At 39.1% G+C, this 14,943-nt stretch overlaps 1 protein-coding gene and 1 long non-coding RNA gene across 2 annotated transcripts in view; one reads left to right on the top strand and one right to left on the bottom strand.

The window, feature by feature from the left end:
* Positions 1 to 14,943, top strand: part of LOC126162260 (alkyldihydroxyacetonephosphate synthase) — a 249,674-nt gene that overhangs the window by 198,886 nt on the left and 35,845 nt on the right. Inside the window, exons 6-8 of the mRNA XM_049918652.1 lie at positions 2,769 to 2,905; positions 5,560 to 5,738; positions 13,881 to 14,008. Coding sequence (XP_049774609.1) covers positions 2,769 to 2,905; positions 5,560 to 5,738; positions 13,881 to 14,008 — 444 coding nt within the window. The remainder of the gene's footprint in view (positions 1 to 2,768; positions 2,906 to 5,559; positions 5,739 to 13,880; positions 14,009 to 14,943) is intronic.
* LOC126162264 (uncharacterized) overlaps positions 10,853 to 14,943 on the bottom strand; it is a 99,613-nt gene continuing 95,522 nt past the window's right edge. Inside the window, exon 3 of the long non-coding RNA XR_007535042.1 lies at positions 10,853 to 11,654. This is a non-coding gene — a long non-coding RNA (uncharacterized LOC126162264). The remainder of the gene's footprint in view (positions 11,655 to 14,943) is intronic.

The raw sequence follows: 14,943 nt of genomic DNA, 5'->3' as shown, positions 1-14,943 counted from the left end.
TTCAATCTTTTGACCAACTTTGTTGTATGGGAGCGAAAGCTGGGTGGATTCAGGCTACCTTATCAACAAGGTTGAGGTTACGGATATGAAAGTAGCTAGGATGATTGCAGGTACTAGTAGATGGGAACAATGGCAGGAGGGTGTTCACAATGAGGAAATCAAAGAAAAACTGGGAATGAACTCTATAGATGTAGCAGTCAGGGCGAACAGGCTTAGATGGTGGGGTCATGTTACACGCATGGGAGAAGCAAGGTTACCCAAGAGACTCATGGATTCAGCAGTAGAGGGTAGGAGGAGTCGGGGCAGACCGAGGAGAAGGTACCTGGATTCGGTTAAGAATGATTTTGAAGTAATAGGTTTAACATCAGAAGAGGCACCAATGTTAGCACTGAATAGGGGATCATGGAGGAACTGTATAAGGGGGGCTATGCTCCAGACTGAACGCTGAAAGGCATAATCAGTCTTAAATGATGATGATGATGATTATTAGATATATGCAAACTCTGTGGCTTGGTAGCTCAATGGGCAGTTGCCAGACATCAAATCAAAAGGTCTGGGGTTCAGTACCCATTCACTCTGCCAATGATTTGTCAATGAGAGAAATATGAAGATGCACTGTTGTGCGGAGTACACATCAAAGTATAGGTCCTCATTGTAAGTGCCTGGATAAGGCAGTCTTAAGGTTGGAAGAAGGCAAGGAATCCCACATACAACAGGGCCATGCCAGGTGAACCACTGCAGTGTTAAAACAAACTTTCAAGATAAGGACAGTTGTGATGAGATGTGTAGCAGTTGTTTTAGAAGATGGAGAATACTCCTACCCTATTCCTCTTGCCTTGTGTAGGAATGAATACTGTTTATATGGCACCTAAAGCTCATTAAAAATATTTTCTTTTAGTATAATTGGCTAGAGCCTGTAATTTGTTTCTTGTTATAAAGAAAACATATATTTTGTTAGTCTTAATTTATTTTTCCTACCTTCTGCACCAAAACTAACAATATCCTGCTAATGTAATTTAATTGTGACCTTCAAACCTTTGCATACCATTCTAAAAGTTTCATACTCTTGTAAGCCAAATTCTCCTTTTATTCTACTAAGCAGATACCTAATTGTAAACGTAATTGTCTTTTATGAATTTGTACATTTTATGCCAATGCATTCGAAAGATAGCAGTAGATTTTCGACCATTTTCTTCTTATCTGCATTTGCAGTCCCTTTGAAACTCATTTTTATCCAAATGTATCAAAAGCTTCTGATGGGAAACAGAAGGCAGCAGCTCGATCTACCTGTTTGAACTTCCCATGCTTGCTGTTCAACCAGAGCTATTTGGAGACTCCAAGTGTAATGGTTCAAAACCTCTGGCTTGAGAAAATGTGCTCAATGACCAACATAATTGGGAGGTGCTTAGCCTGAGAAGCATGTGTTGAACAACCAGTACATATCTCTTCATTTTATCTGTAAGCTACTGTGAAGTACATTACACACACCATAAAATAGTGAGGACTTGGTACCACTAGAGGTGAGATAACTTCTCAATCCATTGTCATGTAAGTCGTAGTTGTCATTTTTTGCTTCACCTTAAAGTTTTGCAGACAATATGATACTGCTTTTGATAGTCATTTTAAACTTTTGACTCTGTAATAGCACACACAACTCATTCCTGGGAAATACAGAGTTCAAATTCCAGCCGGGTATCTTGATTAAGGTTATCTAATGGTTTCCAAAATTATTTCATCTGTGACTTGTTAAAGGGACTGCCCTGTCATACAGTTGATTTTCTTTCCCCATTAATCCATTTAAAAACTGGCCTCTGTATATTTTTATTTTGTGAATTTGGGCATTAAATCCTGAATACGGTATTGGTTTCCTTCTGTCCTATAACTCATGCCATCTGTCCTTTATTGTTGTCTCATATTTTACATTGTTTCATCTCTCACTTATTGTCTGTAGGCATCTTCCCCTGTGTTTTCTTTCTTATCTTTCATATACGCACACATTACAAATCTCTACCAGCATGATTATGGTAGACTTTTGCAGCACTCTGTATCCCAGTCACTATCCCCTTTCACTGCTTTCACTGTGCACCACAGTAACTGCATTCCTATTTGATTTCTGGATTACAGTTCAAGGTTAAGTAGCAGATTACCTCATTTTATCTCCATAGCTAGTCTCCTCTCTTCCACACACCCTCCCATGATATTTACAAGGCTCCCACACTGCGTGTGGAGTGATTGCAAATGCATATACCACACAACCATTCTACAACTCACTGTACAATTTCGTCTTGCATTTTCATTTGCCAAGTTCTACAGTCATCTGACATGTTCATTTCATGTATCTATTTCATCTGTTTACTTCATGTTTCCCCTTTTCCGTTTAGCATACACCAGCCAGTTTTCCCTCTCATTTTGTCTTCTTGCGTTTACTCGTCCTAATCCCTCCTTGGTATAATTTACATTCCTCCTCCTCCTCTCTTTATAGTGACATCCAGTCCCAAATTGATCTGTGTTCTGCTCTACCTATTGATGTCAGTTGACAAATGGTATCCCTATTCCTAGCTAAAACTCAGTCCCATTTTCTTTCTCATTAATGCTGTCTAACTCATGAAACACAAAGAACATTGCATTCTGTTCTTCCTTCCTTTCCATTACAAGTGATGTAGTTATCAACATAGAAATTTTTTTAAGCTACTTTTGGGCACCATATTTTTACAAAAATTTATCAGTATGTATAATTGCTTTACAGATGATTTCTTTTCCCATTTTAGAATCGGATACTGTGGCTGGACCGAAATAATTTACTTGTGTGTTGTGAAGCTGGTATTATTGGTCAAGACCTAGAGAGGGAGCTACAGTCACAAGGATTCACTGCAGGGCATGAACCTGACTCCTACGAATTCTCAAGGTACTCTTGTGTACATAAAATATGAGACATTGTATTAGAAACCCACTAATGCTACATGGTACATAAATGAAAACACACACACACACACACACACACACACTCTCTCTCTCTCTCTCTCTCTCTCTCTCTCTCTCTCTCTGTGTGTGTGTGTGTGTGTGTGTGTGTGTGTGTGTGTGTGTTCTTTTGCGATTTGTTCTTTATTTTTATTTAATTATGATTAAAGTACTTTTCAAATACAGAAATGAGAAATAATGTGTATCATTTCTGTATTATGCAAATTTATTTATGTATGTATTTATTTAGTTATTATTTTATTTATTTATCTCACAAGCATCCAACTCAGCATTGACAATACATACATACATACATACATACATATATAGACACATTATGTGGTTGAAACATTTTAAATAAATGTTGCATCCACTAACTGCACAAAAATATATTAATTAAGCAAAGATACTGTTTTTATCTTATAATTATGTAGAATGAGTAATTGCGTATTGGCAAATTCATCTACCGAGTGATGCAAAAACATATATTAATCTTCACATAACCACTATACATCAAGACCCATACATCTACACTCCTGGAAATTGAAATAAGAACACCGTGAATTCATTGTCCCAGGAAGGGGAAACTTTATTGACACATTCCTGGGGTCAGATACATCACATGATCACACTGACAGAACCACAGGCACATAGACACAGGCAACAGAGCATGCACAATGTCGGCACTAGTACAGTGTATATCCACCTTTCGCAGCAATGCAGGCTGCTATTCTCCCATGGAGACGATCGTAGAGATGCTGGATGTAGTCCTGTGGAACGGCTTGCCATGCCATTTCCACCTGGCGCCTCAGTTGGACCAGCGTTCGTGCTGGACGTGCAGACCGCGTGAGACGACGCTTCATCCAGTCCCAAACATGCTCAGTGGGGGACAGATCCGGAGTTCTTGCTGGCCAGGGTAGTTGACTTACACCTTCTAGAGCACGTTGGGTGGCACGGGATACATGCGGACGTGCATTGTCCTGTTGGAACAGCAAGTTCCCTTGCCGGTCTAGGAATGGTAGAACGATGGGTTCGATGACGGTTTGGATGTACCGTGCACTATTCAGTGTCCCCTCGACGATCACCAGTGGTGTACGGCCAGTGTAGGAGATCGCTCCCCACACCATGATGCCGGGTGTTGGCCCTGTGTGCCTCGGTCGTATGCAGTCCTGATTGTGGCGCTCACCTGCACGGCGCCAAACACACATACGACCATCATTGGCACCAAGGCAGAAGCGACTCTCATCGCTGAAGACGACACGTCTCCATTCGTCCCTCCATTCACGCCTGTCGCGACACCATTGGAGGCGGGCTGCACGATGTTGGGGCGTGAGCGGAAGACGGCCTAACGGTGTGCGGGACCGTAGCCCATCTTCATGGAGACGGTTGCGAATGGTCCTCGCCGATACCCCAGGAGCAACAGTGTCCCTAATTTGCTGGGAAGTGGCGGTGCGGTCCCCTACGGCACTGCGTAGGATCCTACGGTCTTGGCGTGCATCCGTGCGTCGCTGCGGTCCGGTCCCAGGTCGACGGGCACGTGCACCTTCCGCCGACCACTGGCGACAACATCGATGTACTGTGGAGACCTCACGCCCCACGTGTTGAGCAATTCGGCGGTACGTCCACCCGGCCTCCCGCATGCCCACTATACGCCCTCGCTCAAAGTCCGTCAACTGCACATACGGTTCACGTCCACGCTGTCGCGGCATGCTACCAGTGTTAAAGACTGCGATGGAGCTCCGTATGCCACGGCAAACTGGCTGACACTGACGGCGGCGGTGCACAAATGCTGCGCAGCTAGCGCCATTCGACGGCCAACACCGCGGTTCCTGGTGTGTCCGCTGTGCCGTGCGTGTGATCCTTGCTTGTACAGCCCTCTCGCAGTGTCCGGAGCAAGTATGGTGGGTCTGACACACCGGTGTCAATGTGTTCTTTTTTCCATTTCCAGGAGCGTATTTGCAAAACTGAAGCCATTCCTAAACCTTTGTACAATGTTCTTCCTCAGAGTTAAAAGATAACTCCCTCTGAAAGCATGCACATGTGCCCGCCGCCCTTGTACACATCATGGGTGCTACTTTGCATGTATGCAGTTGGCCATAGTGAGTTGTTGTCCATAGTTTTAGACAAAGATCAGTATTTTTCAGTATTCATGGGACTTCTTATGCTAATGGAATATTTGCTGATAATTACTATGCAAAGCATCTTTATATTAATCCTCTACATTGCTAACATTGAATATCCCCTCCTATACTCCCTCTACTACATAGTTGCTTTCTGTCAGCCTTTATTTAACTGATTTTGCATTGCTTCAAATTTCTTTGAAAGATTCTCTGTTTTTCTTCTTCTTTGATTGTTAGATTTGCCTGATCTGAAAGATGTGTAGTATTCTTTTATGTAATAAATTAGTACAATGACATCTAACATGTAAAGGACCTTACTGCAGACAAAAATGACATCAAATATTTTTTACATTTGGGAAGATGATGTTCTTTTTCTGATTAAAATTTCAAAATGAAAAATATGTTTGTAAAATCAATCTTGCTAGTAAGGTATCATAAACAAATAAGAAATGTTTAAAACTGATGTCCAGTTTGTATGTAGTTTAGGTGGATGGGTTGCTACACGGGCGTCAGGAATGAAAAAGAATGTATATGGAAATATTGAAGACCTGCTTGTACATGTAAAACTGGTTACCTCAAGAGGAGTTCTTGAAAAGAGTGGCCAGGTTCCCAGAATGTCTTGTGGACCAGATTTCAATCATGTTGTGTTAGGATCTGAAGGTAAGTTACTTGATGATTTTTTTTCAGCATACTGCACCATTATGAGCCTTGTAATTTACTACCAATATGTCAATTGCACATAGTGAGTAAATTGCTGTCAGTTTTTTGATGAGACAACACATCAGAATGAAAATTAATCTGAGGCAAGAGTTTATACCTAATTGAAGCATTCTTATTCTAAAACTTTTTCATAACAGGACTCTGAGCATTGTCTTTGAAACAGCATGTTAGCACCTGTTACCCAGTGACTATTACCCAGTCATAGACTGACTCAGAGCTTTATTCCGATAGATCCCTTCTCCTAAATTCCTGGACTCCACAGAGGGTCTCCTGCAAACCTTTCTTGACAAAAACTGATGTTAAAAAAATATTTGTTGGATACTGGCTTAGCTACAGTCAAGGGAATGATTCTAGACTGACCCTTTCAACCTACAGATGTGAGTAATCTGAACTGAGTCTCTTTGACTAGTAAAAACTGTTTGCTTTGCCAGAGTCAATCCCAGATCTATACTGAACGACAAAGGGATGTAAGGGTTCATGACACTACATACAGGGTGGTCCATTGATAGTGACTGGGCCAAATATCTCACGAAATAAGCATAAAATGAAAAAACTACAAAGAACGAAACTCTTCTAGCTTGAAGGGGGAAACCAGATGGCGCTATGGTTGGCCTGCTAGATGGCGCTGCCATAGGTCATCAACTGTGTTTTTTTTTAAATAGGAACCCCCATTTTTTACATATTTGTGTAGTAAGTAAAGAAATATGAATGTTTTAGTTTGACCACTTTTTTTGCTTTGTGATAGATGGTGCTATAATAGTCACAAACATATAAGTATGTGGTACCACATAACATTCCCCCAGCGTGGACAGTATTTCCTTCTGATATGTTACCCGTGTTAAAATGGACCGTTTACCAATTCAGGAAAAGGTCGATATCGTGTTGATGTATGGCTATTGTGATCAAAATGCCCAACGGGGGTGTGCTATGTGTGCTACATCATCATCCAAGTGTCGGGACTGTTTGCCGGATAGTTACGTTATTTAAGGAAACAGGAAGTGTTCAGCCACATGTGAAATGTCGACCACGACCTGCAACAAATGATGATGCCCAAGTAGGTGTTTTAGCTGCTGTCGCAGCTAATCCGCACGTCAGTAGCAGACAGATTGCGCGAGAATCAGGAATCTCAAAAACCTGGGTGTTGAGAATACTACATCAACATCGATTGGCACCTGTACCATATTTCTGTGCACCAGGAATTGCATGGCAATGACTTTGAATGTCGTGTACAGTTCTGCCACTGGGCACAAGAGAAATTACGGGATGATGACAGATTTTTTGCATGTGTTCTATTTAGCGATGAAGCGTCATTCACTAACAGTGTAACATAAACCGGCATAATATGCACTATTGGGGAATGGAAAACCCACAAGTGGAACTTCAGCGACCTTGGCGGGTTAATGTGTGGTGCGGCATTATGGGAGGAAGGATAATTGGCCCCCATTTTATCGATGGCAATCTAAATGGTGCAATGTATGCTGATTTCCTACGTAATGTTCTACCGATGTTACTACAAGATGTTTCACTGCATGACAGAATGGTGATGTACTATGATGGCTGTCCAGCATGTAGCTCGCGTGCAGTTGAAGTGGTACTGAATAGCATATTTCATGACAGGTGGATTGGTGGTCGAAGCACCATACCATGGCCCATACATTCACCGGATCTGACGTCCCCGGATTTCTTTCTGTTGGGAAAGTTGAAGGATATTTGCTATTGTGATCCAACGCCCGACAATAAGCGTCAGCGCATTGTCAATGCATGTGCGAACATTACAGAAGGTGAACTACTCGCTGTTGAGAGGAATGTCATTACACTTATTGCCAAATGCATTGAGGTTGACGGTCATAATTTTTAGCATTTATTGCATTAATGTGGTATTTACAGCTAATCACACTATAACAGCATGCATTCTCAGAAATGATAAGTTCACAAAGGTACATGTATCACATTGGAACAACCAAAATAAAATGTTCAAACGTACCTACGTTCTGTATTTTAATTCAAAAAAACCTACCTGTTACCAACTGTTCATCTAAAATTGTGAGCCATATGTTTATGACTATTACAGCACCATCCATCACACAGCGAAAAAAGTGATGCAACTAAAACATTCATATTTCTTTACATACTACAAGAATGTGTTATAAAAAATGGGGTTTCTTATTTTAAAAACTGCAGTTGATATCCGTTTGACCTATGGCAGTGCCATCTGGTTTCCCCCTTCAAGCTAGAGAAGTTTCGTTCTTTGTAGTTATTTTGTTTTATGCTTCTTTCGTGAGATACTTGGCTGGGTCACAATCAATGGACCACCCTGTATAAGATTTCTTTAACTTTGTATGACACCTTCTTGTATCTGATTGTGAATGTATGTCAGAAAATTTATTTTTCCTTCCTCTGTATATTTTGCTTGTTCTTAACATCTTGGTGACAGCAGTTGCAGTGTCAGCAGACATGGAAAATAAAGGTAGAGTGAAAGGGACAGTCTGGAATCATTCCCTTGACTGTAGCTAAGCCAGTATCCAACAAACCATTTTTACACTTCAGTATATGTCAAGTGTGGGAGAGTTTCTGTGGAGTCCAGAAATGTAGGAGTAGGGCCCTACCAGAATGAAGATGGCCTTAAAGAGTTTAACATATATTCTCTGTTATGTTTAATCTCTCTGTAAGTACTTGCTTCTACCCAACAAAAATTAGAACATCTGATGTAATCAGTGATAGTGAGCAATTATTGTGCATCTGAGTTCTCCTAAGTTGATGAGTGGATAATTAATGTGTCCTTTAACATAACTGTTTAAAAAGAAAAGACATTAATTTGAGAATGTTTCGTTCTTAGTATCTGGTAGATGTCCAAGTCTGCCGCAACCCCTCACACTCCCCATTCCCTCACCCTCCTAGCTCTCTTATAAGTAGTGTAAAGGAAGACTATGGGCCTTGCCATAGTGGGTTGGCTTGTTTGCCTTAAAAATATAGGTAGCCATACCGCAGGTGCAACCACTTTAGAGAGCTCTCTCTGGAGAAACTAAATTGAGTTATGGTTCCCGAGGAGGGGCAGCAGCCGTTGGACTGGCCTAGGTACATTAAACTACATAGTCTTCATTTTGTTGAACCATGGAAAACTGAAAGCAAGGGGAAACCACAATCCAATATATTTCCATCATGAATGTTCCAGTTTTTAGAGAAAGCATTTAGTAATGTTTCACAGGGTGTCTTGTCATGCCCACCACCCACAAAACTGTAATTTTCCCAGTTCATTGTTGAAAGTCTACTCAATGATTACTGCATGATTGGGGAATTTAATTTGTGTACAAATGAAGTGAGGTTTTCTCTAAAGTTTTTGGTTACATCATAAAATGAGTGGTGGGCAATAGAAGGATCCAATTATCATTTTATGCCCACCCCTGATACTGAGTCCTGCCCAAACACTCTCACGTCCAGCTTCAATTTCCTTCTCAGTTGATGTGAGTTTCTTGTCTGCTATGACAAATACAGCATCTCCATTTTCCATTAGTGTATTCTTTCAATATACACTTAAATTTTCTCCAAAAATCTCTTATTTATTTCAGGTTTCCACCAGCTTTATGTACCTAGTATTATGCGAGCTTCACAGCTTTTTTCAGGAGCACTTTGAACTCTTGTCACTTTGTTGTGAATGCTTCAGCAATTAACCAATAGGAATTTAATGCTCTCACCTATGGGAGGCACTTTTTTCACTCGTACACTGATACTGTGTGTTTCCTACACCTATCATTATCTAGCCTGGATGGAGAGTTGACTAATCTAAAGGAAACCTTGTGCACCTCACACACGGTCAGCTATGTGAATATCAGTTCTGATGATTCTACAATTCTCAAACCTATGGCACAAGTCCAGAAAGTCATAGCCTAGCGTCAAAAGTCTCTAGTTCAGTCCTTCCACTTGACTGAGAACCAAGGGGCCACAATTAGTTCTGGGTACAGTGCTGCAGATTGTGAGCTATGTTGGAACTCCATGCGTAATTCTGGCCTTTTCAACATTCTGTGCCAGTCGCTGGAATGATCCATGTATGACCTGAGAGACAAGATGATGGGTATCATTTGTTACAATGTGCACCACAGTCTGCAATATTCCCTCAGTGGCTGCCAGAATAGCCTCTTCAACATGGTGACTGAGGCCCCCAACCATAGACATTGAATGCACCTGGTGTTCCTTCTTGTCTCTTGTTCCTGTTTGTCCAGGGGGACCAACATTTGCCATAATTTTGAACCGCCAATGTTTAGTACACCCCTACCCTTTTGTGTTCGCCTCCTTTTGACACAGAAAAAAAAGGTTTCTCCAAAACAGGTGCAGTGAGTCCAATTGACTCAGTTTCAGTTTAAGATACCGCCCTCAAACCCGTTAGGTAGGGGGTTGGGTACAACATCCTGCATCCTCCGTGGTCGCCATTCATACGGTACACGATGTGTAGATCTACCACTGATACACCACTCACAGTCAAGTGGATGAATAATGACAGATTCCGTACTTTCTGCAGAGGAGATGTAGGAAAGGATAGTACTTGAGGTACCTTTGGTACTGGTACTAGAGGTACAAGGCTCTCAGGAACTCTTCCAACACACTAATTCACAGCAGCTGCCAGTTATTTTACAGGAGTTATTGCGGTTTCCAGCTGCTTACAAACGTGAACCAACTAGTTCCATGTTCGAGAACAGCATTCACAATGTGGCTACATTTTGGCTGGTGCAATGCTCAACATGACTGTGAACAGATAACTTTAAACTAAGTCTGCTGATTATCTCTTATATCTATGGAGCTAAAAAAATTACTAATTCTGTACAAGAATTGAAGTAAATATACAAAACAAAAGTTTTGTTATGGCAACAGAACAACATATGGTAAAAAATACTAATTTCCCAAAAGTTTTTGAGGTTAGTTATAATTATTAGCAAACTCTAAAATAGAGTTAATTTATGATAAATGTAGATAACATAAACTTCTCTGTAATGGAAAACTAGATGTAACACAATATGTTTATTAGAACATTTGTTACAGTAAATAAATCACAAACACTGATTTACTACAAATTAGATTATGCGCAGGACAATGGTAAATTCCAAAAATTCTCAAAAATATACTTTTTTGTGTTGTTATACAATGAAATTTGGGGGCTCTATTATTTGCCAGTAACTGTGAATCACAAAAAGCTGGTTTGCTGTGAAATAAGTTATCCAGACACACTCATATCAGTAATTTATGAAAATATTTAAGTGTCCAAAAATTCTCAAAAATTATCTGTTTCTCACATAATTACACAATGAAATTAGAGAATGATTGTTTTGAATGAAGAGAGGCCTACACTTCTCAAAAATTTTAAAACACCACAAGTAAGCTTAAGCCAACAATTGATTATAACAGTAGGAGTTTATCATGGCACTCGCAGATGTCTGAAATTCCACACTTACTGCAGTACAAATGGGTATTGATACAATTAGTGAAATATTATGCAGAAGTGACATGACATCTACAATTTTAAATTGGCACATGAGTCTTGCAAATGCAGTTTCACACAAAGGAAAATTCTGAAGTCAGCTTTTATATGTAAGGAAAAGTGTGAACTGCATGTATTTTTTACTCTGTACCAACTTCTACACTGATATGCCAAAGAAGAACACTGAGTTCAACTCACTCAAAATCTAGAAAATGTGCAGCACCAACACAAAGCACATCTTCTACCTGTGCAGCTAACAATGCAACTGTCCTGAGCCAGGTGGACTAAGGTTTTTGTATATTCATGAGTGGCAGTGTGTTCCACTTTCAAATTCTTTCAACTAGTCACTGCTGTGGTCACATATTTTGTCCCTTTCACATACATACTCCCTGCAAACAAAAATTAATATTTTGTATAAATAACAACTCACAAAGTAATGGGTCTGTTTAAGTTGTCAACTAGCATGTGAACAATCTGAAAACTTTGCTAGTTTTCAGAGGAACATTTTTTTTATTTAGTGTCCATGTACACACAAAAAGGTTCGTCTGAAAGATAGCAATGTTTTGACTCTCATTTTTGTGTCAGACAGTGACTCACTGCCTCTACTATTTGGTAAGTTATTACTGTTCCTTTACTCTTAAACTATTTGCATTATGACATAAGTCATTAACAAGTAATATTTCAGTATTCCAGATGTTGATCATTTTAATGTTTCTTCGTGTCAGTGACTATACACATTTTTGTTGATTCTTTCTTCACAGTGAAATGGACATCTTTTAATGACTTGAACGAATTCATTGTTGAATGTCTTCTTATGTTCTTTAAAGAAAAGATGTAACAGAATGGTCCCATAATTTTAAAAACTTAAGTTCAAACAATGTTTAAAAAGAGAGAAATATTAATTATTTTCGATCAAACAGGCAGTTCCAGGACCAAACAGGCAGTTTCAAGCTTGCGGAGTAGGAGAGGTGTTGGCACAAAAAATATTTAACCATTATTTTGAAAGAACTTATTTATGGTACTACATACAACAGACTGCTAATTTCAGAATTACATCATGCTAAAATCTCTTGTACTTAAAGTAATACATTAATGGCTTTCATTACCAAACCACGAGAGTTTAAATTTGAATTTACATAAACTTTGCAATGAAACCAACATCCAAAATTTTAAAGTAAACTTTACATTAAATAAATAAACATCAGATATCTAAAACTTTCAGTTTTCAAAGGTTTCTTGAATTAAACAAACAATCCTTTATTTGAAAGTTTACATCAAATTCAAAAGAGGTATCCAAAACTTAACAGTAAATTTAAAGCATTTAAAAAATGAAATGGCAAGTAGACAAGTCCCTTTAGCAGTATGTGGAAATCAATTGACTTGTTTCCAAATGGAACCCGATTTGCATGGCAGCATTTACTCCAGATCGGGCACTCGACTTGCATCACCTATACAAACCACATGTGGCTGTAAGTGTGGCCTTATATCAATTTTAGTAATTCAGCTTCAGCACATGGTAGTGGCTCCAGCAACGTAGTATTTGTTAAGCACTTAACAACAACCAGGCAAGGTGAGTAAAATATTTTCAACAATGAAACCACCAGGACTCAACATATTTAGCAGGTTTCAGGCAACAAATTTAAGCTACCAAGAAAGTTTAGTGCTTAACAAGAGATGTAGCTGGATGGGTTAACAAACAAAATCAGCTACCAAAATTAAAAATAAATGTACAGCACCTGTACCACTTCGTACACCACACTCTTTAAACATGAGGAAAGGTCTTTCCATCGCTTGATTACGTGAACACAAACGAAATCTTTGTATCAAGGATGGCAAACTTCTCACTTGGAATTGACCCAGGATGACACGTGCTGAGACACTATGTACTTTTCAAACCTGGTAGTACCCAACCCACATACATATGACTGCCAGTCCACAGAGGACACAACACACAGCCCATGGTGTAGAGCTAGTTGCATTGTGACTCCACTTCATCTTTCTGCAAGGAAGTACTCACTTTCCAGTCTCACTCTTTCCATGGTGCCACCGAGCTCAATCTTTTAAAACTAGCTGTCTCAGAGTTCCTCTAGTAATCAGAGCTGCTAGTATGAGATATTGAACCAAGATAACCAATGAAGCAAGGTCAGCTGCATCACAACTCACAGAAAATGTCACTCTGATGATTAAAAATAATATGTAAGACAGCAGTGTTCAGCTGACATTACCTTTTTTTTTTAATTTGAGAAGAACTTTATCCCACTTCAAATATTAACTTCTATGTACAATATTTGTAACAGATAAGTACTTTTAAAGAGAATAGTCTTAGTAGTAATGTAAAATATCTATGTTCCTTCAATGTTTTCCGAAACTTAGTTTGGGACCAAGCTGAAATATAATTACAAAATATGGTTCAGTTACTCATTTTTGCACAGTACAGAAAACAACAGAGTTATTAAGCAATGTCTTCTAATATTATCCAGGTAAATAAATGGCATCTAAAGAGAAGTATCTGTAATTTAAAGAGTCATCTAATTTCTTTTGGAAAGAGATTATGAATGCATCTTTCTGTTCGTGTCTTTGATTATGGACTTGACACACATTTTATTGTATTTCAGGAACTCTTGGTGTCATCACTGAAGTTGTAATTAAGATAAGACCTCTCCCAGAGTGCAAAAGATATGGCTCTATTGTGTTCCCAGATTTTGAATCTGGTGTAGCGTGCTTGAGGGAAATTGCATTGCAGGTGAGGGAAGTTGCCAATATTAATCACAAACTGAACTAAGAAACAGCTCTTAATTAAAAATTAGCTTGTTTGAATATTTCCTTGTTTCAGATATAATGCTCCATATCAAATCTGTAAATGATTAATCAAAAACAGATATAGATAATACTAAAATAATTTAATACTTGAATTTGTTGTTTGTCATGAAATGCTGAAGGTGACACTGACAACTGTCTAAGGAATGTGACACACACAGTATTTAGTAACAGTACAAGAAAAGTAAAATGAAGAACACCACATAAACAGCATACAAAAGTAAAGGGTAATGAAAGCTCAATGGGGCTAGCAAATACATGTTTATTAAAACATTTTGTATGAAGAGGAATAAAATAAACTATTCAGAAAAGTTTTAAATTAGGTTCAAATTGTATTATTGTTGTTGTTGTTGTTGTTGTTGTTGTTTTCTGTTGGAGTAGATGACATCTCTAATAAGATAGTAAAACAATGTGGAGCAATTACAGCGGATGTTCTGAGTCACATACGTAATGCATCTGTAACTCAAGGTATTTTCCCAGACAGCCATTGTCAGGCCTCTACAAAAAGGAGGACATCACAGATGTCAATAATTATCAGCCAGTATCCTTGCTTACAGCATTTACAAAAAGCTTCGAGAAAGTAATGTACTCAAGAGTGGTTAGCCATCTCAGCAGTTCGGATTTCAAAAATGCTGTCCCATTGAGACAGCAATATACAATTTCACTGTCCATGTAATAGAGTCTTTAAATAGTAAAATGTCACCAATAGGAATTTTCTGTGACTTGTCCAAAGCATTTGATTGTGTGAATCATGACATTATGTTACAGAAATTACAGTTCTATGGTATAAATGGAATAGCATAGGAGTGGTTTAAGTCATACCTACATAACAGGAAGCAAAAGGTTTCCTTACATGGGTCA

The sequence above is a fragment of the Schistocerca cancellata genome, chromosome 2 (assembly GCF_023864275.1).
Source record: "Schistocerca cancellata isolate TAMUIC-IGC-003103 chromosome 2, iqSchCanc2.1, whole genome shotgun sequence".
Classification (NCBI taxonomy): domain Eukaryota; kingdom Metazoa; phylum Arthropoda; class Insecta; order Orthoptera; family Acrididae; genus Schistocerca; species Schistocerca cancellata.
This window is presented reverse-complemented; position numbering and strand designations above follow the sequence as displayed.